Here is a 25,586-nt window from a genome sequence, read left to right as displayed (position 1 = left end):
CTTATGATGAAGAACGATAGGCTCGGTTAGAACAATTACAATGGATATGGTTATAAATTCCACTTGAAGGAAGCACCCAGTTCTGATCGAGACATGAAACAACCAGTACTGTCTTTAGTTTGTTGAACTTGAACCAGAGAAAGGGAACCCAAAATGGCCTCTAGACGGTGGTCTAAATTGGAATCGTGGAATGCTTGTTCTCTGTCCACCCCATCCTGTGTGAGGAACCCAGTTCAAATGATTGTTTAAAAAAAAATGTTAATATAATAATTCTGTTCTTTATTGGATGACATCCAAATGATCCAAATGATGTTCAGTCGCAGGACATTTGATGACAGAGAGCGAGCTATGGCTCCGTCCATGATTTCATTCAGTTCATTACGCCGCTATAAGAGAGTAAACAAAGGTGTGTCATGGTGATTGAATAAAGAGGTTACAAAAACCTGCCTCTTAACCTTTTATCTATTAAAAAAACAGTTTCTGTATTCGGTGCCATTTTATGCAAACTCTTTTCACACTACTGAGCCAAGCTGATGGAGATCAAGAATAAGGTTTTATCTGCTGTGCCTGAAGATGGCTTTGGTAAACCTGGGCTTTATATGGCGTGCAGAAAACATAACAGGGCTGTATTGAAGCGTTTACTATGATTACAGCAGGGGAACTGTCAGTATACTCAGTTGAACTGTTGGCGATAATAGTCGCCCTCCAGTGGGTGGAGGACGTACAACCTGTTAGAATTATAGTATGCTCAGATTCTCTGTCTGTCTTGAATAGTTTATCATCCGGTAAATCTGATAGGAGTGACCTACTATTGGAGGTATTAATGTTATTATGGAGAATTGAGAGAATGGGTGTAGTATTCTCTCAATACTATATGCCGCAACTCCCCAACGGGCTCAGGAGAGGCGAAGGTCGCCAAGCTGCGCTTCTTAACACCCGCTCGTTTAACCCGCAAGCCAGCTGCACCAATGTGTCAGAGGAAACATCGTTAACTTATGACCGAAGTCAGCCTACAGGCGCCCCACCCGCCACAAGGAGTCTCTAGAGCGCGATGAACCAAGTAAAGCACCCCCCCGGCCAAGCCCTCCCCTAACCTGGATGATACTGGGCCAATTGTGCGCCGCCCTATGGGACTCCCGGTCACGGCAGGTTGTGACTGGGTCAAACCCCAGGCTGTAGTGACACCGCAACACTGCGATGCAGTGCCTTAGACTGCTGTGCCACTTGGGAGGCCAGTAGTGGTATTCTGCTGGGCCCCAGCACATCCGGCTGTGGAAGGGAATGTAATTGTAGACCAGTTAGCCAAAAGAGCTTTGAAATAAGATATAATTGATATTAATGTTCCACTGGGTAGAGATGAGGCCAAATGTAAGATCAGAGCCATTTTGATAGATGTGTGGCAGAAGAGATGGGACTGAGCCCGAGGGCCGGCATTTATATGCCCTCTACAGAAAGGTCAGTGGACCAAGGTTCAAAGGTCAGATTAGGAAGGAAGAGGTGGTGATTGCGCTTAGGACATTGTACATTGAACTCATCATTACTCATCATTCACATCAGCATGTGAATGGTTTGTGTCTGGAGTGTACGGTCGATGAAACGGTGGAGCATGTGTTGTTATATTGTCTTAAGTATGTTGAACAGAGGGAAAGATTGAAGTGTAGGGTCATTGAGGTTGGACGGGGATTTGGGGGATGGGGAGGGTCTATTAGAAGTTAGTAGGGCTATTTTTGTATTTTCTCAGAAGTACTGAGGTAGGAGGATTTAGAAGTTAGTAGGGCTCTTTTTTATTTTCTCAGAAGCACTGAGGTAGGAGGATTTAGAAGTTAGTAGGGCTCTTTTTTATTTTCTCAGAAGTACTGAGGTAGGAGGATTTAGAAGTTAGTAGGGCTCTTTTTTATTTTCTCAGAAGCACTGAGGTAGGAGGATTTAGAAGTTAGTAGGGCTCTTTTTTATTTTCTCAGAAGCACTGAGGTAGGAGGATTTAGAAAAGTTGTAAACCGTGATTGATCCTCCAGCAGCACAGTAGGTGGCGGCACCTTTAACGTTGGTTTGAGGACCGAGTGGTGCAGCGGTCTAAGGCACTGCATCTCAGTGCAAGAGGCATCACTACAGTCCCTGATTGGGAGTCCCATAGGGCAGCGCACAATTGGCCCAGTGTCGTCCGGGTTTGGCCGGGGTAGGCCATCATTGTAAATAAGAATTTGTTCTTAACCACTCAGACCTTGGTTGCAGCTCAGGGTCCTTCATCTGATATGTTAATTCTTAATCTAACTGCACTGTCCGATTTACAGTAGCTATTACAGCGACAACATGCCATGTGATTGTTTGAGTATGGCGCCCCACATCAAAATATTTTTTACACCGGCACAGGTTTCATACATTCACAAATAAGCATTAACCTCTATGGGCTAGGTGGGACGCTTGCGTCCCACCTACTCAACAGCCAGTGTAATCCCGTGGCGCGATATTCAAATACCTTAGAAATGTAAAACCTTCAATTTTTCAAACATATGACTATTTTACACCATTTTAAAGATAAGACTCTCGTTAATCTAACCACACTGTCCGATTTCAAAAAGGCTTTACAACGAAAGCAAAACATTAGATTATGTCAGCAGAGTACCCAGCCAGAAATAATCAGACACCAATTTTTCAAGCTAGCATATAATGTCACATAAACCCAAACCACAGCTAAATGTAGCACTAACCTTTCATGATCTTCATCAGATGACAACCCTAGGACATTATGTTATACAATACATGCCTGTTTTGTTCAATTAAGTTCATATTTATATCAAAAACCAGCTTTTTACATTAGCATGTGACTAGCATGTGACTAGCATTCCGACCGAACACTGCCGGTGAATTTAGTAAATTACTCACGATAAACGTTCACAAAAAGGATAACAATTATTTTAAGAATTATAGATACAGAACTCCTCTATGCACTCGATATGTCCGATTTTAAAATAGCTTTTCGGTGAAAGCACATTTTGCAAGATTCTCAGTAGATAGCCCGGCATCACAGGGCTAGCTATTTAGACACCCAGCAAGTTTAGCACTCATCAAAGTCAGATTTACTATAAGAAAAATGTTATTACCTTTGCTGTCTTCGTCAGAATGCACTCCCAGGACTTCTACTTCAATAAAAAATGTTGGTTTGGTCCAAAATAATCCATCGTTATATCCAAACAGCAGCGTTTTGTTCGTGCGTTCAAGACACTATCCGAAAGGGTAAATAAGGGTGACGAGCATGGCGCAATTCGTGACAAAAGATTTCTAAATATTCCATTACCGTACTTCGAAGCATGTCAACCGCTGTTTAAAATCAATTTTTATGCCATTTTTCTCATAAAAAAGCGATAATATTCCAACCAGGAATCTGCGTTTAGGTAAAGAGACAAAAGAAAAGAAAGCATTCGGTCGACTCGGGCACGCGCCTAAACACATAGTACTCTGAGCGGCCACTTGCCAAAAGCGATAAAGTGTTTCAGCCAGAGCCTGCCTCGATATCCTTCAGCTTTTTCCCGGGCTCTGAGAGCCTATGGGAGCCGTAGGAAGTGTCACGTTATTGCAAAGATCCTCAGTCTTCAATAAAAAGAGCCAAGATAAAACACACCTTGTCAGACAGGCCACTTCCTGCATGGAATCTTCTCAGGTTTTGGCCTGCCATTTGAGTTCTGTTATACTCACAGACACCATTCAAACAGTTTTAGAAACTTTAGGGTGTTTTCTATCCAAAGCCAATAATTATATGCATATTCTAGTTACTGGGCAGGAGTAGTAACCAGATTAAATCGGGTACGTTTTTATTCCGGCTGTGTCAATACTGCCCCCTAGCCCTAACAGGTTAACTGACTTGCCTAGTTAAATAAAGTTTAAATAAAAAAATAAACACAGTTGTGGCCAAAAGTTTTGAGAATGACACAAGTATTAATTTCCATGAAGTTTACTGCTTCCGTGTCTTTAGATATTTTTGCCAGATGTTACTATGGAAAACTGAAGTATAATTACAAGCATTTCATGAATGTCAAAGGCTTTTCTTGACAATTACATGAATTTGATGATGCAAAGAGTCAATATTTGCAGTGTTGACCCTTCTTTTTCAAGACCTCTGCAATCCGCCTTGGCATGCTGTCAATTAACTTCTGGGCCACATCCTGACTGATGGCAGCCCGAGCCACTTAGTTATCACTTTTGCCTTATGGCAAGGTGCTCCATCATGCTGGAAATGGCATTGTGGACGGTTCTACTCTGGACGGTTCTGACTTAGAATATGTGGACAACTACAAATACCTAGGTGTCTGGTTAGACTGTAAACTCTCCTTCCAGACTCACATCAAATATCTCCAATCCAAAGTTAAATCTAGAATTGGCTTCCTGTTTCGCAACAAAGCATCCTTCACTCATGCTGCCAAACATACCCTCGTAAAACTGACCATCCTACCGATCCTCGACTTCGGCTATGTCATTTACAAAATAGCCTCCAATACCCTACTCAATAAATTGGACGCAGTCTATCACAGTGCCATCCGTTTTGTCACCAAAGCCCCATATACTACCCACCACTGCGACCTGTACGCTCTCGTTGGCTGGCCCTCGCTTCATACTCGTCGCCAAACCCACTGGCTCCAGGTCATCTACAAGACCCTGCTAGGTAAAGTCCCCCCTTATCTCAGCTCGCTGGTCACCATAGCAGCACCCACCTGTAGCACGCGCTCCAGCAGGTATATCTCACTGGTCACCCCCAAAGCCAATTCCTCCTTCAGCCGCCTCTCCTTCCAGTTCTCTGCTGTCAATGACAGGAACAAACTACAAAAATCTCTGAAACTGGAAACACTTATCTCCCTCACTAGCTTTAAGCACCAGCTGTCAGAGCAGCTCACAGATTACTGCACCTGTACATAGCCCATCTATAATTAAGCCCAAACAACTACCTCTTCCCCTACTGTATTTATTTATTTATTTTGCTCCTTTGCACCCCATTATTTCTATTTCTACTTTGCACTTTCTTCCACTGCAAATCTACCATTCCAGTGTTTAACTTGCTATATTGTATGTACTTCGCCATCATGGCCTTTTTTTGCCTTTACCTCCCTTATCTCACCTCATTTGCTCACATTGTATATAGACTTATTTTTCTACTGTATTATTGACTGTATGTTTGCTTTACTCCATGTGTAACTCTGTGTTGTTGTATGTGTCAAACTGCTTTGCTTTATCTCGGCCAGGTCGCAGTTGTAAATGAGAACTTGTTCTCAACTTGCCTACCTGGTTAAATAAAGGTGAAATAAAATGTAAAAAAATAATTGTTCATCACCAAACTGTTCCTGGATGGTTGGGAGAAGTTGCTCTCGGAGGATGTGTTGGTACCACTCTTTATTCATGACTGTGTTCTTAGGCAAAATTGTGAGTGAGCCCAGTCCCTTGGATGAGAAGCAACCCCACACATGAATGGTCTCAGGATGCTTTACTGTTGGCATGACACAGGACTGATGGTAGCGCTCACCTTGTCTTCTCCAGACAAGCTTTTTTTCCGGATGCCCCGAACAATCGGAAAGAGGATTCATCAGAGAAAATGACTTTACCCCAGTCCTCAGCAGTCCAATCCCTGAACCTTTTGCAGAATATCAGTCTGTCCCTGATGTTTTTCCAGGAGAGAAGTGGCTTCTTTGCTGCCCTTGACACCAGGCCATCCTCAAAAAGTCTTTGCCTCACTGTGCGTGCAGATGAACTCACACCTGCCTGCTGCCATTCCTGAGCAAGCTCTGTACTGGTGGTGCCCTGATCCCACAGCTGAATCAACTTTAGGAGATGGTCCTGGCGCTTGCTGGACTTTTTGGGTGCCCTGAAGCCTTCTGCATTAATGCAGTGGAAATGTTTGCTGTGGATTCAGTTCATTTGCATGGCAAGAGGGACTTTGCAATTAATTGCAATTCCTCTTATCACTCTTCATAACATAACAACAGTATATGCAAATTGCCATCATACAAACTGAGGCAGCAGACTTTGTGAAAATTAATATTTGTGTCATTCTCAAAACTTTCGGCCACAACTGTATATATAATAGAACAAGATTCCTGCAGGTTGTAAGCGCCTTGTATTGCCTGCCTTCTCACTCCTGTACACAAGGTGGCGCTATTGCACCAGGTAGTTTAGTCATGCAGAAGAATCATACCCGGAAGTACGGTGATGCAGCAACGCAGACAGTCGGCTTATTTCCCTCTCTTCAAAACAGGCTAGCTAGTTACTGTTAAAATGGCAACATATAGGATGTCTGCATGTATTGCCTTCGTTTACATGGCTGGTTAGGTTTCAAATCGTTTCACGACCAGTAAATTGTTCAACTGACGTGAGTGACCTCGAGCTGAAGTGAACGTAAAAGAACAACAATCAATAACATGTCGGCAGAATTCACTCCTCCCGGTTCTGACCGACCCACAATGGACTGCAGTCGCAACTTTGACACAATGCCACTGGGTTTTGCCTTAGGATTAACTGGACAGGGAGGGTCTGAGGTCAGTATTCTTACTGCTAGATGCTTTGTGAAATACAGGCCCTGATTCCCTGATCAAAGTATTGGACACTCATATAGTCTACCACAACAAAACACTCGTATAGTCTACAACAACAAAACGCTCGTATAGTCTACCACAACAAAATGCTCGTATAGTCTACCACAGCAAAACGCTCGTATAGTCTACCACAGCAAAACACTCGTATAGTCTACCACAGCAAAACACAGATTATGGTCTACCACAACAAAACGCTCATATAGTCTACCACAACAAAACGCTTGTATAGTCTACCACAACAAAACGCTCATATAGTCTACCACAACAAAACGCTCGTATAGTCTACCACAACAAAACACAGATTATGGGCTACCACAACGAAACGCTCGTATAGTCTACCACAACAAAACGCTCGTATAGTCTACCACAACAAAACACAGATTATGGGCTACCACAACAAAACGCTCGTATAGTCTACCACAGCAAAACGCTCATATAGTCTACCACAACAAAACGCTCATATAGTCTACCACAACAAAACACAGATTATGGGCTACCACAACAAAACGCTCGTATAGTCTAGCACAACAAAACGCTCGTATAGTCTAGCACAACAAAACTCGCATATAGTCTACCACAACAAAACGCTCGTATAGTCTACCACAACAAAACACTCATATAGTCTACCACAACAAAACACAGATTATGGGCTACCACAACAAAACGCTCATATTGTCAACCACAGCAAAACGCTCGTATTGTCAACCACAGCAAAACGCTCGTATAGTCTACCACAGCAAAACGCTCATATTGTCAACCACAGCAAAACGCTCGTATTGTCAACCACAGCAAAACGCTCGTATTGTCTACCACAGCAAAACGCTCGTATTGTCTACCACAGCAAAACACTTATATAGTCTACCACAACAAAACACAGATTATGGGCTACCACAACAAAACGCTCGTATAGTCTACCACAACAAAACGCTCGTATAGTCTACCACAACAAAACACAGATTATGGGCTACCACAACAAAACACTCATATAGTCTACCACAACAAAACACAGATTATGGGCTACCACAACAAAACGCTCGTATAGTCTACCACAACAAAACGCTCATATAGTCTACCACAACAAAACGCTCATATAGTCTACCACAACAAAACGCTCATATAGTCTACCACAACAAACGCTCATATAGTCTACCACAACAAAACGCTCGTATAGTCTACCACAACAAAACACTTGTATAGTCTACCACAACAAAACACAGATTATGGGCTACCACAACAAAACGCTCGTATAGTCTACCACAACAAAACACAGATTATGGTCTACCACAACAAAACGCTCGTATAGTCTACCACAACAAAGCACTTATAGTCTACCACAACAAAACGCTCATATAGTCTACCACAACAAAACGCTCATATAGTCTACCACAACAAAACGCTCGTATAGTCTACCACAACAAAACACAGATTATGGGCTACCACAACGAAACGCTCGTATAGTCTACCACAACAAAACGCTCGTATAGTCTACCACAACAAAACACAGATTATGGGCTACCACAACAAAACGCTCGTATAGTCTACCACAGCAAAACGCTCATATAGTCTACCACAACAAAACGCTCATATAGTCTACCACAACAAAACACAGATTATGGGCTACCACAACAAAACGCTCGTATAGTCTAGCACAACAAAACGCTCGTATAGTCTAGCACAACAAAACTCGCATATAGTCTACCACAACAAAACGCTCGTATAGTCTACCACAACAAAACACTCGTATAGTCTACCACAACAAAACACAGATTATGGGCTACCACAACAAAACGCTCATATTGTCAACCACAGCAAAACGCTCGTATTGTCAACCACAGCAAAACGCTCGTATAGTCTACCACAGCAAAACGCTCATATTGTCAACCACAGCAAAACGCTCGTATTGTCAACCACAGCAAAACGCTCGTATTGTCTACCACAGCAAAACGCTCGTATTGTCTACCACAGCAAAACGCTCGTATTGTCTACCACAGCAAAACACTTATATAGTCTACCACAACAAAACACAGATTATGGGCTACCACAACAAAACGCTCGTATAGTCTACCACAACAAAACGCTCGTATAGTCTACCACAACAAAACACAGATTATGGGCTACCACAACAAAACACTCATATAGTCTACCACAACAAAACACAGATTATGGGCTACCACAACAAAACGCTCGTATAGTCTACCACAACAAAACGCTCATATAGTCTACCACAACAAAACGCGCATATAGTCTACCACAACAAAACGCTCGTATAGTCTACCACAACAAAACGCTCGTATAGTCTACCACAACAAAACGCGCATATAGTCTACCACAACAAAACGCGCATATAGTCTATCACAGCAAAACGCTCGTATAGTCTACCACAGCAAAACGCTCGTATTGTCTACCACAGCAAAACGCTCGTATTGTCTACCACAACAAAACGCTCGTATAGTCTACCACAACGAAACGCAGATTATGGGCTACCACAACAAAACGCTCGTATAGTCTACCACAACAAAACGCTCGTATAGTCTACCACAGCAAAACACAGATTATGGTCTACCACAACAAAACGCTCGTATAGTCTACCACAACAAAACGCTTGTATAGTCTACCACAACAAAACACTCGTATAGTCTACCACAACAAAACGCTCGTATAGTCTACCACAGCAAAACACAGATTATGGTCTACCACAACAAAACGCTCGTATAGTCTACCACAACAAAACGCTTGTATAGTCTACCACAACAAAACACTCGTATTGTCTACCACAACAAAACGCTCATATAGTCTACCACAACAAAACACAGATTATAGGCTACCACAACAAAACGCTCGTATAGTCTACCACAACAAAACACAGATTATAGGCTACCACAACAAAACGCTCGTATAGTCTACCACAGCAAAACACAGATTATAGTCTACCACAGCAAAACGCTCGTATAGTCTACCACAACAAAATGCAGATTATGGGCTACCACAACAAAACGCTTGTATAGTCTACCACAACAAAACACTCATATGGGCTACCGTAACAACACTCATACAGTCTACCACAACAAAACAAATGTTCCCCTCTCCAGAACTAGTCAAGGCTGACTTCTGCCCTTCATCCTCTTTTAGGATGATGTTAACAACCAGCCCAGCCTGTCCCCATCCCACAGCCCCCCTGCATCAGGAGAACCTGATCAAGAGAACCAAACAGAACCAACCAAAACCTTTTCTCACTGTTGTCTGGATTGTGGGAAAGAGTTTTCCCGCCCATGTGACCTGGTGAGTTTGATGGGTTTTATTTGCCAGTTTAAAAAATGACATATACACACAGTACATGAAACGTGACGGGATAACACAAAACAAGTCAACTTATTTCCATTGTGTTCCATAAGGTGAGACACCAGAGAGTACACACAGGGGAGAAGCCCTACCCCTGTCCTGACTGTGGCAAGAGGTTCGCCCACTCAGGAGGCCTCCGAGAACATGAGAGGATACACTCCGGAGAGAAGCCTCACTCCTGCTCTGTGTGTGGGAAGAGCTTCACCCAGAAGGGAAGTCTTAGAGTTCACCTACGGACACACACGGGGGAGAGACCTTATTCTTGCTCCGTCTGTGGCAAGAGCTACACCCAAAATGAATTTTTGAAAGTGCACCAGCGAACACACACGGGAGAAAGGCCCTACTCCTGTTCTGTGTGTGGCAAGGGCTTTGCTCAGATAGGAAACTTGAAGAAACACCAGCGGATTCACACCGGGGAGAAGCCTTATCAGTGCCTGGAGTGTGGCGCCAGTTTCACCCAGAAGGACAGCCTGAAGATGCACCAGAGGTCATTTATTTCATTCTTGTTTTCATTTGATCTCCTTTTTGTTTTACTGTAAAGTCTGTTTCAAGTTTAAATGCACTTTGAATCAAGTATGATTTGATTTAGGTCTCATACGGGAGAGAAACCCTGCGTCTGCCCCTCGTGCGGGAAGGGTTTCCGTGACAACGGGCACCTGAAAGTCCACTTGAGAGTGCATACAGGTGAGGTTGATTTAACGATCGAAGGATATCAGTGTCTCAACTCTGAGTTGTCCACAATGTGGTTCTTTAATAAAACTTGAAACTTTATGCAGCAATTGACAGCATACATTACAGATTTGTCGTATGTACGGGATACACATGGTATACACCGTCCAATGAAATACTGACTTGCAGGTTCCTTCTCAACAATTCAACAACAATAAGAAATAATAAAACATAATAATACGAACATAAAGTAAATGGCTCATTATTATGGAGTGACACTGTCTGTCTGTCCCACCCACCCGTCTGTCCATCCATCCATCTATCAGGTGAGAAGCCATACTCCTGCCCTGACTGTGGGAGACGGTTCAGCCAGGCGGACGTCCTGAAGAGACACCAGATGGTGCATACAGGGGAGAAGCCGTACTTCTGTGCCCTGTGTGGCAGGAGGTTCGCCCAGCCTGCCACTCTGAAGTACCACCTCCGGACCCACGCAAGAGAGAACCAGACAGGAGGTGAGTTCAACAACACTTCCCTTTACAGCCAACATGTTGCCAGAGTAACACATTTCAGGAATGATTTGAATGAACATTCCAGAATGTTACGGCGAAGCTGCCAATAGCTCATTTTTCTATGTATTCAAACTGCAAATGCTAATCTTACTACATGTAATAGAAAGCCTGCATAGCAACATGTATTATTTGTAGTGGCAGTTTAGACAGGAAACAGATACTCATGTTTACCTCACACTGCCTTCTCAGACTGTCAGCCACTTCACTGCCTTCTCAGACTGTCAGCCACTTCACTGCCTTCTCAGACTGTCAGCCACTTCACTGCCTTCTCAGACTGCCAGCCACTTCACTGCCTTCTCAGACTGTCAGCCACTTCACTGCCTTCTCAGACTGTCAGCCACTTCACTGCCTTCTCAGACTGCCAGCCACTTCACTGCCTTCTCAGACTGTCAACCACTTCACTGCCTTCTCAGACTGTCAGCCACTTCACTGCCTTCTCAGACTGTCAGCCACTTCACTGCCTTCTCATACTGTCAACCACTTCACTGCCTTCTCATACTGTCAACCACTTCACTGCCTTCTCAGACTGTCGGCCACTTCACTGCCTTCTCAGACTGTCGGCCACTTCACTGCCTTCTCAGACTGTCGGCCACTTCACTGCCTTCTCAGACTGTCGGCCACTTCACTGCCTTCTCAGACTGTCGGCCACTTCACTGCCTTCTCAGACTGTCGGCCACTTCACTGCCTTCTCAGACTGTCGGCCACTTCACTGCCTTCTCAGACTGTCGGCCACTTCACTGCCTTCTCAGACTGTCAGCCACTTCACTGCCTTCTCAGACTGTCAGCCACTTCACTGCCTTCTCAGACTGTCAGCCACTTCACTGCCTTCTCAGACTGCCAGCCACTTCACTGCCTTCTCAGACTGTCAACCACTTCACTGCCTTCTCAGACTGTCGGCCACTTCACTGCCTTCTCAGACTGTCGGCCACTTCACTGCCTTCTCATACTGTCAACCACTTCACTGCCTTCTCATACTGTCAACCACTTCACTGCCTTCTCAGACTGTCGGCCACTTCACTGCCTTCTCAGACTGTCGGCCACTTCACTGCCTTCTCAGACTGTCGGCCACTTCACTGCCTTCTCAGACTGTCGGCCACTTCACTGCCTTCTCAGACTGTCAGCCACTTCACTGCCTTCTCAGACTGTCGGCCACTTCACTGCCTTCTCAGACTGTCGGCCACTTCACTGCCTTCTCAGACTGTCGGCCACTTCACTGCCTTCTCAGACTGTCGGCCACTTCACTGCCTTCTCAGACTGTCGGCCACTTCACTGCCTTCTCAGGGCTGTCGGCCACTTCACTGCCTTCTCAGGGCTGTCGGCCACTTCACTGCCTTCTCAGGGCTGTCGGCCACTTCACTGCCTTCTCAGGGCTGTCGGCCACTTCACTGCCTTCTCAGACTGTCGGCCACTTCACTGCCGACACAAAACAAACAGAATGCTGTTGCTAGCATTCTAACGTTCACAAACCATTTCCCCAGGGTCTCAATGCTGCCCAGTGTGTGGACAGGACCTCCCTACAGAGCAGGCTCTGAGAAAACACCTACAGACACACATGGGGGAGGACCTCGGTCACAATGGGGGACAGGAAGACGGGGAGGATGAAGTTGGTGGTCTGATCAATTCTGATGGAGAGGACGTCGGCTGGGACCCTTCTCATCTTAGTAAGTGGAGGCAGGTTATTCGTCCCTAATGGCTCCCTGTTCCCTATGTAGTGCACTACTTTACCCTAAGATACATCCCTAATGGCACCCTATTCCCTACATAATGCACTACTTTACCCTAATATACATCCCTAATGGCACCCTATTCCCTACATAGTGCACTACTTTAGACCATCCATCCTTCCATCAAATGATGAACAGGAGAGAGTCCTGTCCATGGCTCTGGTAGTCTCATTATAACCCATAATACCAACCTATCTCTACAGGAGAGAGTCCTGTCCATGGCTCTGGTAGTCTCATTATAACCCATAATACCAACCTATCTCTACAGGAGAGAGTCCTGTCCATGGCTCTGGTAGTCTCATTATAACCCATAATACCAACCTATCTCTACAGGAGAGAGTCCTGTCCATGGCTCTGGTAGTCTCATTATAACCCATAATACCAACCTATCTCTACAGGAGAGGGTCCTGTCCATGGCTCTGGTAGTCTCATTATAACCCATAATACCAACCTATCTCTACAGGAGAGGGTCCTGTCCATGGCTCTGGTAGTCTCATTATAACCCATAATACCAACCTATCTCTACAGGAGAGAGTCCTGTCCATGGCTCTGGTAGTCTCATTATAACCCATAATACCAACCTATCTCTACAGGAGAGAGTCCTGTCCATGGCTCTGGTAGTCTCATTATAACCCATAATACCAACCTATCTCTACAGGAGAGAGTCCTGTCCATGGCTCTGGTAGTCTCATTATAACCCATAATACCAACCTATCTCTACAGGAGAGAGTCCTGTCCATGGCTCTGGTAGTCTCATTATAACCCATAATACCAACCTATCTCTACAGGAGAGAGTCCTGTCCATGGCTCTGGTAGTCTCATTATAACCCATAATACCAACCTATCTCTACAGGAGAGAGTCCTGTCCATGGCTCTGGTAGTCTCATTATAACCCATAATACCAACCTATCTCTACAGGAGAGAGTCCTGTCCATGGCTCTGGTAGTCTCATTATAACCCATAATACCAACCTATCTCTACAGGAGAGAGTCCTGTCCATGGCTCTGGTAGTCTCATTATAACCCATAATACCAACCTATCTCTACAGGAGAGAGTCCTGTCCATGGCTCTGGTAGTCTCATTATAACCCATAATACCAACCTATCTCTACAGGAGAGAGTCCTGTCCATGGCTCTGGTAGTCTCATTATAACCCATAATACCAACCTATCTCTACAGGAGAGAGTCCTGTCCATGGCTCTGGTAGTCTCATTATAACCCATAATACCAACCTATCTCTACAGGAGAGAGTCCTGTCCATGGCTCTGGTAGTCTCATTATAACCCATAATACCAACCTATCTCTACAGGAGAGAGTCCTGTCCATGGCTCTGGTAGTCTCATTATAACCCATAATACCAACCTATCTCTACAGGAGAGAGTCCTGTCCATGGCTCTGGTAGTCTCATTATAACCCATAATACCAACCTATCTCTACAGGAGAGAGTCCTGTCCATGGCTCTGGTAGTCTCATTATAAACCATAATACCAACCTATCTCTACAGGAGAGAGTCCTGTCCATGGCTCTGGTAGTCTCATTATAACCCATAATACCAACCTATCTCTACAGGAGAGAGTCCTGTCCATGGCTCTGGTAGTCTCATTATAACCCATAATACCAACCTATCTCTACAGGAGAGAGTCCTGTCCATGGCTCTGGTAGTCTCATTATAACCCATAATACCAACCTATCTCTACAGGAGAGAGTCCTGTCCATGGCTCTGGTAGTCTCATTATAACCCATAATACCAACCTATCTCTACAGGAGAGAGTCCTGTCCATGGCTCTGGTAGTCTCATTATAACCCATAATACCAACCTATCTCTACAGGAGAGGGTCCTGTCCATGGCTCTGGTAGTCTCATTATAACCCATAATACCAACCTATCTCTACAGGAGAGAGTCCTGTCCATGGCTCTGGTAGTCTCATTATAACCCATAATACCAACCTATCTCTACAGGAGAGAGTCCTGTCCATGGCTCTGGTAGTCTCATTATAACCCATAATACCAACCTATCTCTACAGGAGAGAGTCCTGTCCATGGCTCTGGTAGTCTCATTATAACCCATAATACCAACCTATCTCTACAGGAGAGAGTCCTGTCCATGGCTCTGGTAGTCTCATTATAACCCATAATACCAACCTATCTCTACAGGAGAGAGTCCTGTCCATGGCTCTGGTAGTCTCATTATAACCCATAATACCAACCTATCTCTACAGGAGAGAGTCCTGTCCATGGCTCTGGTAGTGAAGAAAGTCCTCCTACATCAGACATCAACAAGGTGGGAGAAAATGAGCTTTATACATTTTACTGTAAACTAATGTCATCTATTTCAGGGGCCAAATGTATCAAGCATCTCAGAGTTGGAGTGCTGATCTAAGATCAGTTTTGCATTTTAGATTATAAATAATGGACAAGGGGGGACCTGATCCTAGATCATCACTCCTATTGGATCTGATCTGAACAACATCACATGTTCAAGGGGACCTGATCCTAGATCATCACTCCTATTCTGAGATGTTTTATTAACACAGACCCTGATCTTCAGAGGAAATATTACTTCCTTTATTATTGATCACTGTTTTCATTCTAGAATCCAGGTGACCAATCCAGATCCAAACCCAGGTCACCTGACGACAGAGAGGCCTTCAGTCAGACACTGGGTCCTGACGACAGAGAGACCTTCAGTCAGACACTGGGTCCTGACGACAGAGAGACCTTCAGTCAGACACTGGGTCCTGACGACAGAGAGACCTTCAGTCAGACACTGGGTCCTGACGACAGAGAGACCTTCAGTCAGACACTGGGTCCTGACGACAGAGAGACCTTCAGTCAGACACTGGGTCCTGACGACAGAGAGACCTTCAGTCAGACACTGGGTCCTGACGACAGAGAGACCTTCAGTCAGACACTGGGTCCTGACGACAGAGAGACCTTCAGTCAGACACTGGGTCCTGACGACAGAGAGACCTTCAGTCAGACACTGGGTCCTGACGACAGAGAGGCCTTCAGTCAGACACTGGGTCCTGACGACAGAGAGACCTTCAGTCAGACACTGGGTCCTGACGACAGAGAGACCTTCAGTCAGACACTGGGTCCTGACGACAGAGAGACCTTCAGTCAGACACTGGGTCCTGACGACAGAGAGACCTTCAGTCAGACACTGGGGATGAACATTAAAATAGTGGAGGAGGAGGAGCTGGAGGACTTGAGTAAAACTGTTGGGGTGATGGTTAAAGAAGAAGAGGAAGAGGTGGATCTGGAGGACCTGAGTCAAACTGTTGGGGTGACGGTTAAAGAAGAAGAGGACGAGGAAGTCAGCAGATTCATTCAGTCCCCAGTAGAAGAAGTGGACTGGGAGGCAGTTGAACTTAGTAAGTAGAGGGAGGGAGGCTGTTGAACTTAGTAAGCGAGGGAGGGAGGGAGGCTGTTGAACTTAAAGAAACATGAAGTAATGAGGACTTACTATCTCTGTGCCCCAAATGCCATCCTATCCCCTACTTTAGACCAGAGCTCTATGGGGAATAGGGTGCCATCCTATCCCCTACTTTAGACCATAGTTCTATGGGGAATAGGGTGCCATCCTATCCCCTACTTTAGACCAGAGTTCAATAGGGAATAGGGTGCCATCCTATCCCCTACTTTAGACCAGAGCTCTATGGGGAATGGGGTGCCATCCTATCCCCTACTTTAGACCAGAGTTCAATAGGGAATAGGGTACCATCCTGTCCCCTACTTTAGACCAGAGCTCTATGGGGAATAGGGTACCATCCTATCCCCTACTTTAGACCAGAGTTCAATAGGGAATAGGGTACCATCCTGTCCCCTACTTTAGACCAGAGCTCTATGGGGAATAGGTGATCCTACTACTTAGACCAGAGCTCTATGGGGAATAGGGTGCCATCCTACTCCCTACTTTAGACCAGAGTTCTATGGGGAATAGGGTACCATCCTATCCCCTACTTTAGACCAGAGCTCAATGGGGAATAGGGTACCATCCTAATCCCTACTTTAGACCAGAGCTCTATGGGGAATAGGGTACCATCCTGTCCCCTACTTTAGACCAGAGCTCTATGGGGAATAGGGTACCATCCTATCCCCTACTTTAGACCAGAGTTCAATAGGGAATAGGGTGCCATCCTGTCCCCTACTTTAGACCAGAGCTCTATGGGGAATAGGGTGCCATCCTATCCCCTACTTTAGACCAGAGTTCTATGGGGAATAGGGTGCCATCCTACTCCCTACTTTAGACCAGAGTTCTATGGGGAATAGGGTACCATCCTATCCCCTACTTTAGACCAGAGCTCAATGGGGAATAGGGTACCATCCTAATCCCTACTTTAGACCAGAGCTCTATGGGGAATAGGGTACCATCCTGTCCCCTACTTTAGACCAGAGTTCTATGGGGAATAGGGTGCCATCCTATCCCCTACTTTAGACCAGAGTTCAATAGGGAATAGGGTGCCATCCTATCCCCTACTTTAGACCAGAGTTCTATGGGGAATAGGGTGCCATCCTATCCCCTACTTTAGACCATAGTTCTATGGGGAATAGGGTGCCATCCTATCCCCTACTTTAGACCAGAGTTCAATAGGGAATAGGGTGCCATCCTATCCCCTACTTTAGACCAGAGCTCTATGGGGAATGGGGTGCCATCCTATCCCCTACTTTAGACCAGAGTTCTATGGGGAATAGGGTACCATCCTGTCCCCTACTTTAGACCAGAGCTCTATGGGGAATAGGGTACCATCCTATCCCCTACTTTAGACCAGAGTTCAATAGGGAATAGGGTACCATCCTGTCCCCTACTTTAGACCAGAGCTCTATGGGGAATAGGGTGCCATCCTATCCCCTACTTTAGACCAGAGTTCTATGGGGAATAGGGTGCCATCCTACTCCCTACTTTAGACCAGAGTTCTATGGGGAATAGGGTACCATCCTATCCCCTACTTTAGACCAGAGCTCAATGGGGAATAGGGTGCCATCCTATCCCCTACTTTAGACCAGAGCTCTATGGGGAAAAGGGTACCATCCTATCCCCTACTTTAGACCAGAGCTCAATGGGGAATAGGGTACCATCCTGTCCCCTACTTTAGACCAGAGCTCTATGGGGAATAGGGTACCATCCAATCCCCTACTTTAGACCAGAGTTCTATGGGGAATAGGGTACCATCCTGTCCTCTACTTTAGACCAGAGTTCAATAGGGAATAGGGTACCATCCAATCCCCTACTTTAGACCAGAGTTCTATGGGGAATAGGGTACCATCCTGTCCTCTACTTTAGACCAGAGCTCAATGGGGAATAGGGTACCATCCTGTCCCCTACTTTAGACCAGAGCTCAATGGGGAATAGGGTGCCATTTGGGTAACATCTCAAATCTTAGGTTGCGTCCCAAAGGGCAGTGTATGTCCCATATTGTGTACTATATGTAACCTGAACTTACTATTCCCATAGGAGAGAGTCCTAACCAGTGCTCAGTCGGTGAGGAGAGACCTCCCCAGCAGGAGAATCACACAGCTAAAGACCATCAGCACACAGAGAACACAATCCTCACTCCTGCTCTGACTCTATTTCAAGGACCTGATCAAAGCTATTGATGATTAAATAATTAGGTTCATTAGCTACTGTATCCTATTGCAGATATTTAATAATTGTGTTTAATTTAATAAATCATGGTTGCAACAACCTGCCAATCATTATGAACTGGGTGGTTTGAGCCTTGAATGCTGATTGGCCTGGTATATCATATAGTATACCACGGGTATTTTTAATTTAACTAGGCGAGTCACTGCCTTGTTCAGGGGCAGAACTACAGATTTTTACCTTGTCAGCTCGGGGATTCGATCTTGCAACCTTTCGGTTACTGGTCCAACGCTCTAAACACTAGGATACCTGCAGTATGACAAAACATACTGCATTAATTACGTTGGAAACCAGTTTATAATAGCTATAAGGCACCTCGGAGGTTGTGGTATATGGCCAATATACCACAGCTAATGACTGTATCCAGGCACTCCGGCGTTGCGCCGTGCATAAGAACAGAATTTAGCCGTGGTAAATTTGCCATATACCACACCCCTTCGGACCTTATTGCTTAAATAGACCATTCAATCTGTTAATTTAGCCTATGTTGACCAGATGTCCCCGATTTTGGTGGCCAGTACCCGGATATAGCCGTCCCAGAAAATGTCCCTGATTAGGCTTCAGAAAGAAAAACAACAACTTTGAAGTTAAATTGAGGCTGATATTTCCATTAAAAAAGGATGGCTATCCTATCCCTGTCCCAAGCTCGTTTGCTCCCACAGCTTTGCCACGGGCCTTTTATGACAACGTTTGATCAGTGATACATTAACCTCCACATGAACAGCCATGTCCAGATTTTGGTGACAGATTTTCAAGAGAATATTCAAAAATCTTCATAAAAGCAAATATGCCATTTCAGAGTTTCCTTTAGGAAAAGTAGGCGCCGGACGTCACGACAGGGAACGTAACGGACATCCATATGCATTCAGATCCAACCTGGCGCAGCCAGCGCCATCAATAAACGAGGGATGTTGGCCAAAGGAGCCACATTTACATGTTCTTAAAAACAGCCTATAACAAATTACAGAAACACTATTCCTTGTGTTTTGATGTGTAGCATAGGCAAAACTGTGTATATATATATATATATATATATATAAGGCTACTTTCCTAAAACATGAATTGTCCTCCTGTCGAGGTGACTAGTACGGGCCGCAGGGGCGGAAATCCCGGGGGGGACACGACCCCCCCATCCTGGGAAAAATATGATTTGTCCCCCCCAATATATCACTGAAACATAACTATGTAATTTAAATAATATTAATAATACGCAATGAAAGCAATTGTGCTGATTATAGACACTTAATAGCGCGTTTTTAAGTTTCAAAAGATTGCAACCCCCCCCACCCTTTGCCTCACAATGGTTTGATCCACTACCAGTTCCTTAGTTTGCTAGGTAACAGAGAAGGCATATCTACTGTCTGAAAGGCACTCAATGCACGTAACTGACGTGAGGTTAATCCAGTCAATCGCGCACACACACTAGCTGAATATGCAGAGCTAGCGCGCAAATATTAACTATTAAGCTAGCTAGTACCTATTCCATTTATGTGGCGTCGTCAAAGATGGAATCAGCATGCAGATGATGTAAGTTAGTGCTTCAAAGTCCCTGTGATAAGGTTAGCGATAAACTGAAATCCAAACTGAACAGAACTACACTCTCTTCTACCATAGTCTTAAATATATTTAATGGTCTCGTTGCAAAAGCTAAATTGTCGCAAGTGAACTTTTATTTATTTATTTTATTTCACCTTTATTTAACCCAGGTAGCAAAGATTATAGCAAACACCACTGAAACTGAATTGGTGCTCGCTAGCTTTGCAAATTTAGCTATTGTTGGAAGCCAGCCAATAAGAAACAAACTATTATAATTACAAAAGGTTGCAGCATATGTTGTGTAAATGGTGAACTCATACAGCTGTCAACTCTTGTCATTTTAATCCGTTTCACATTTGCTAGCTACCTTTTAGATCGAAGCCCAAATAGAATGATTGAAGATGATAGAAGCCCATCTCCTACTGTAAATAACCTACACACTGTGTGTGTAGCCAGCCAGCCAGCCAGCCAGGTAGAAAAATGGCAGAAAAATAAAAGACGGACATCAGAGTATTTTTCAATACACCAAAACGCATAGTAAGAACCCTAGTAGCCTAATATCTCAAAGACTAGTTGATAAAATGTTCAGAAGAAAGAAATGAAATTCTAATGGAAATGTTTCACAATGATGTCATTAGGCAGAGCAGGCAACAGATGGCACACAGACAGCAGAGTTGGGGACAGATATGCAGGGACAGACTGGCAGAGACAGGGAGTCTCAGGTAAGTTTGTTGAGTCTTTGTTTGGCAACATTATGAAAGGTTCTCAATTTTTTTGACTTGTAAAATAGGAACATAATTGGAAAATGCCATGAATACCCCCACTCTCAACTGGTGACTGAACTAAGATTTGTTAAAGGCAATGGTATTGCTGTTGTGATTAGTTGTGTAGTTTTGGGTACCGGTAGATAGGAGTACGGCAAACACCTTATTTCTTTGGTTCCTCAATATACATTTACCATATTACAATGTAGGCTATGTGTTACAGCACTACTTTTGGTGCCCCCCACAGGAATTGCTCTTGAGAAAATTTAATGTAATTGTCCCCTCCAAAGTTGATATCAGATTTTCGCCCCTGACGGGCCGCCTCCCAGACGTCCTACTGGTTTCACTCTCGAGCGGGTGGTCTTTGCCTGTGGATCTTCTCTTGACCAGACTATGGAAGGCCGCGGTATGAGCCTCTTTCCTGGTGAGGGGGCCTCCCTGTCTTCCTACCCGAGTTAGCAATGGAGCCCTGGGCTTCACTTTATCAACCCGGGTCACCCCTCTTGGTACATCTCTGCTTTCCACAGAGGTTAGTTCACTCCTTCCTACTGTTAACACTTTACCGGGTAGTTTGTGACACGGTATACTACCCGTCAGCGGGGGCTATTTCTGTGTACAACACCAACGAGTAATCCAATATTTATTTATAGTGCGCTCGGCGCTATTTTAGCGTGTCCAGGTTCTTACTGCGTGTTATCTCGTATTTCACGCAGGATACGTTCAAACGTGGGGTTATACTAGGTTATTTGTATGCGCGCGGCATAGTCTCAGACACTCCTGCTAGCGTTTCTAGTTGACCCGACAACACTCTCACGGGTGAGTCACACTCGCTAAATACCTCAAAAGTCTTCTAACTTCTAACATATCAGTCAGCTCCTTCTAACATATCAGTCAGCTCCTTCTAACACATCAGTCAGCTCCTTCTAATACATCAGTCAGCTCCTTCTAACACATCAGTCAGCTCCTTCTAATACATCAGTCAGCTCCTTCTAACACATCAGTCAGCTCCTTCTAACACATCAGTCAGCTCCTTCTAACACATCAGTCAGCTCCTTCTAACACATCAGTCAGCTCCTTCTAACACATCAGTCAGCTCCTTCTAATACATCAGTCAGCTCCTTCTAACACATCAGTCAGCTCCTTCTAACACATCAGTCAGCTCCTTCTAATACATCAGTCAGCTCCTTCTAACACATCAGTCAGCTCCTTCTAACACATCAGTCAGCTCCTTTTAACACATCAGTCAGCTCCTTCTAACACATCAGTCAGCTCCTTCTAACACATCAGTCAGCTCCTTCTAATACATCAGTCAGCTCCTTCTAACACATCAGTCAGCTCCTTCTAATACATCAGTCAGCTCCTTCTAATACATCAGTCAGCTCCTTCTAACACATCAGTCAGCTCCTTCTAATACATCAGTCAGCTCCTTCTAATACATCAGTCAGCTCCTTCTAATACATCAGTCAGCTCCTTCTAATACATCAGTCAGCTCCTTCTAACACATCAGTCAGCTCCTTCTAACACATCAGTCAGCTCCTTCTAACACATCAGTCAGCTCCTTCTAATACATCAGTCAGCTCCTTCTAATACATCAGTCAGCTCCTTCTAACACATCAGTCAGCTCCTTCTAATACATCAGTCAGCTCCTTCTAACACATCAGTCAGCTCCTTCTAATACATCAGTCAGCTCCTTCTAATACATCAGTCAGCTCCTTCTAACACATCAGTCAGCTCCTTCTAACACATCAGTCAGCTCCTTCTAATACATCAGTCAGCTCCTTCTAACACATCAGTCAGCTCCTTCTAACACATCAGTCAGCTCCTAAAACATCAGTCAGCTCCTTCTAATACATCAGTCAGCTCCTTCTAACACATCAGTCAGCTCCTTTTAACACATCAGTCAGCTCCTTCTAACACATCAGTCAGCTCCTTCTAACACATCAGTCAGCTCCTTCTAACACATCAGTCAGCTCCTTCTAATACATCAGTCAGCTCCTTCTAACACATCAGTCAGCTCCTTCTAACACATCAGTCAGCTCCTTCTAATACATCAGTCAGCTCCTTCTAATACATCAGTCAGCTCCTTCTAATACATCAGTCAGCTCCTTTTAACAGATCAGTCAGCTCCTTCTAATACATCAGTCAGCTCCTTCTAACACATCAGTCAGCTCCTTCTAATACATCAGTCAGCTCCTTCTAATACATCAGTCAGCTCCTTCTAATACATCAGTCAGCTCCTTCTAATACATCAGTCAGCTCCTTTTAACAGATCAGTCAGCTCCTTCTAATACATCAGTCAGCTCCTTCTAATACATCAGTCAGCTCCTAATACATCAGTCAGCTCCTTCTAATACATCAGTCAGCTCCTTCTAACACATCAGTCAGCTCCTTCTAATACATCAGTCAGCTCCTAATACATCAGTCAGCTCCTTCTAATACATCAGGCAGCTCCTAACACATCAGTCAGCTCCTTCTAATACATCAGTCAGCTCCTTCTAATACATCAGTCAGCTCCTTCTAATACATCAGTCAGCTCCTTCTAATACATCAGTCAGCTCCTTCTAATACATCAGTCAGCTCCTTTTAACAGATCAGTCAGCTCCTTCTAATACATCAGTCAGCTCCTTCTAATACATCAGTCAGCTCCTTCTAACAGATCAGTCAGCTCCTTCTAATACATCAGTCAGCTCCTTCTAACACATCAGTCAGCTCCTTCTAATACATCAGTCAGCTCCTTCTAACACATCAGTCAGCTCCTTCTAACACATCAGTCAGCTCCTTCTAACACATCAGTCAGCTCCTTCTAACACATCAGTCAGCTCCTTCTAATACATCAGTCAGCTCCTTCTAATACATCAGTCAGCTCCTTCTAACACATCAGTCAGCTCCTTCTAATACATCAGTCAGCTCCTTCTAACAGATCAGTCAGCTCCTTCTAATACATCAGTCAGCTCCTTCTAATACATCAGTCAGCTCCTTCTAATACATCAGTCAGCTCCTTCTAATACATCAGTCAGCTCCTTCTAATACATCAGTCAGCTCCTTCTAACACATCAGTCAGCTCCTGATCTGTCTTCCCCAGAATCTCCGCTCCTCTCCCTATCTTTTACATTGGTTTTATACTCCTTAATTCCCCAAGCCCATGCCTCCAAATGTCTTCCAAGAATGATGGAGGCCACTGTGTTCTTGTCTACGAACAACTCCTTCGACCTCATAGCTTGGTTTTTGCTCTGACATTCACTGTCAACTGTGGGACCTTATATAGACAGGTGTGTGTCTTTCCAAATCATGTCCAATCAATTGATTTTACCACAGGTGGACAGCAGTCAAGTTGTAGATGCATCTCAAGGATGATCAATGGAAACAGGATGCACCTGAGCTCAATTTCAACTCTCATAGCAAAGGGTCTGAATACTAACTAAATAAGATATTTATGTTTTGAAAAAATATTTGGGAAAAAAACTGTTTTGCTTTGTCATAATGGGTTATTGTGTGTAGTTTGAGTCATTTTTATTTATTTAATACATTTTTGAATAAGGCTGTAATGTAACAAAATGTGAAAAAAGGGAAGGGGTCTGAATACTTTCCAAATGCACTGTATACAAAGGAGGAGAAGGTCTAACCCCAGAGAGAGAGATATGCTGGTGGCTACGACATCGACATGCATTTCTTTATGTCAGATGGCTTCCGTCTGCTCTCCAGAGGGTGGTGAGGTCTGCCCAACGCATCACCGGGGCCAAACTACCCGCCCTCCAGGACACCTACAGCACCCGATGTCACAGGAAGGCCAAAAAGATCATCAAGGACAACAACCATCCAAGCCACTGCCTGTTCACCCCGCTTTAATCCAGAAGGCGAGGTCAGTACAGGTGCATCAAAGCTAGGACCGAGAGACTAAAAAACAGCTTCTATCTCAAGACCATCAGACTGTTAAACAGCCATCACTAGCATCTTAGAGGCTGCTGCCCTATATATATAGACTTGAAATCACTGGCCACTTTAATAATTGGATCACTAGTCACTTTAATAATGTTTACATATTTTGCATTACTCATCTCATATGTACATACTGTTTTCTTTCCTATTCTACTGTATCTTCTTAGTCTATGCCACTCTGACATTACTCATCTCATATGTATATACTGTATTCCGACTATTCCCAAACTGGGGTGTGCGCAATGCCGTCGGGGTTACGCCAAATAAAAATGAAATGAAACCTTCACTCTTGTGCAGACATTTAGAAACGCAACATGCCAATTTGAAAAATAAGCCACGGTAGTTTTTTGAGAATTAAGACAACTTTCGAGTAGTAAGACATGTATAAAAGCAACAGATACCATTAATAAGAAGGGTCTCGAAGCGTCTTATATGGTGAGCTACCGAGTGGCTAGGACAGACAAGCCACATACTATTGTAGAGGATTTAATTCTTCCTGCTGCTGGGACAATGCTGGGGGAAAAGGCCAAAGAAACTATACAGACAATGGCTCCATCAAACAACACTATTTCATGACGCATCAGTGACATGGCAGATGTTTTGAAACAATTACTGCTTCGCATATAAGCCAGTGAATTATATGCGTTACAGCTGGATGAGTCAACAGACGTGGCGGGCCTGGCACAGCTCCTGGTATATGTCTGTTATGTTTATGGGGGGTCAATTAAGGAAGACATCCTCTTCTGCAAACCACTGGAAACCAGAACAACAGGACAGCTTTGTGACATTAAATGGACTTTGGTGGTAAAGATGTTTTGGTATTGTACTGAT

General features: G+C 44.3%; 1 protein-coding gene and 1 long non-coding RNA gene across 2 annotated transcripts; both read left to right on the top strand.

Annotated features, from left to right (window-relative positions):
* The first annotated feature begins 6,172 nt into the window (after positions 1 to 6,172).
* On the top strand, positions 6,173 to 18,583 carry LOC106594045 (zinc finger protein 668). Its single transcript, XM_045710716.1, has 9 exons — positions 6,173 to 6,518; positions 9,705 to 9,854; positions 9,968 to 10,401; positions 10,504 to 10,598; positions 10,910 to 11,095; positions 12,631 to 12,813; positions 15,095 to 15,156; positions 15,469 to 16,249; positions 18,331 to 18,583. Exons 1-9 carry the CDS (start codon positions 6,402 to 6,404, stop codon positions 18,471 to 18,473), a joined length of 2,151 nt encoding a protein of 716 aa, XP_045566672.1. The 5' UTR covers positions 6,173 to 6,401; the 3' UTR covers positions 18,474 to 18,583.
* A 2,138-nt stretch (positions 18,584 to 20,721) lies between these two features.
* On the top strand, positions 20,722 to 24,601 carry LOC106594119 (uncharacterized). Its single transcript, XR_001326039.2, has 3 exons — positions 20,722 to 20,777; positions 21,110 to 21,348; positions 24,500 to 24,601. It is a non-coding gene; the product is annotated as an uncharacterized lncRNA (long non-coding RNA).
* Positions 24,602 to 25,586: the final 985 nt, after the last annotated feature.

The sequence above is a fragment of the Salmo salar genome, chromosome ssa02 (assembly GCF_905237065.1).
Source record: "Salmo salar chromosome ssa02, Ssal_v3.1, whole genome shotgun sequence".
Lineage (NCBI taxonomy): Eukaryota > Metazoa > Chordata > Actinopteri > Salmoniformes > Salmonidae > Salmo > Salmo salar.
The sequence above is the reverse complement of the archived record's forward strand: the minus strand, read 5'-3'. Positions and strand labels throughout refer to the sequence as shown.

Bases quoted from the DNA above. Each gene is read 5' to 3' on its own strand.
- LOC106594045 (XM_045710716.1), top strand. From the start codon at position 6,402: ATGTCGGCAGAATTCACTCCTCCCGGTTCTGACCGACCCACAATGGAC. The intron at 10,402-10,503 runs GTCATTTATTTC...GATTTGATTTAG, and splicing joins AGCCTGAAGATGCACCAGAG to GTCTCATACGGGAGAGAAAC. The intron at 16,250-18,330 runs GTAAGTAGAGGG...CTATTCCCATAG, and splicing joins CTGGGAGGCAGTTGAACTTA to GAGAGAGTCCTAACCAGTGC.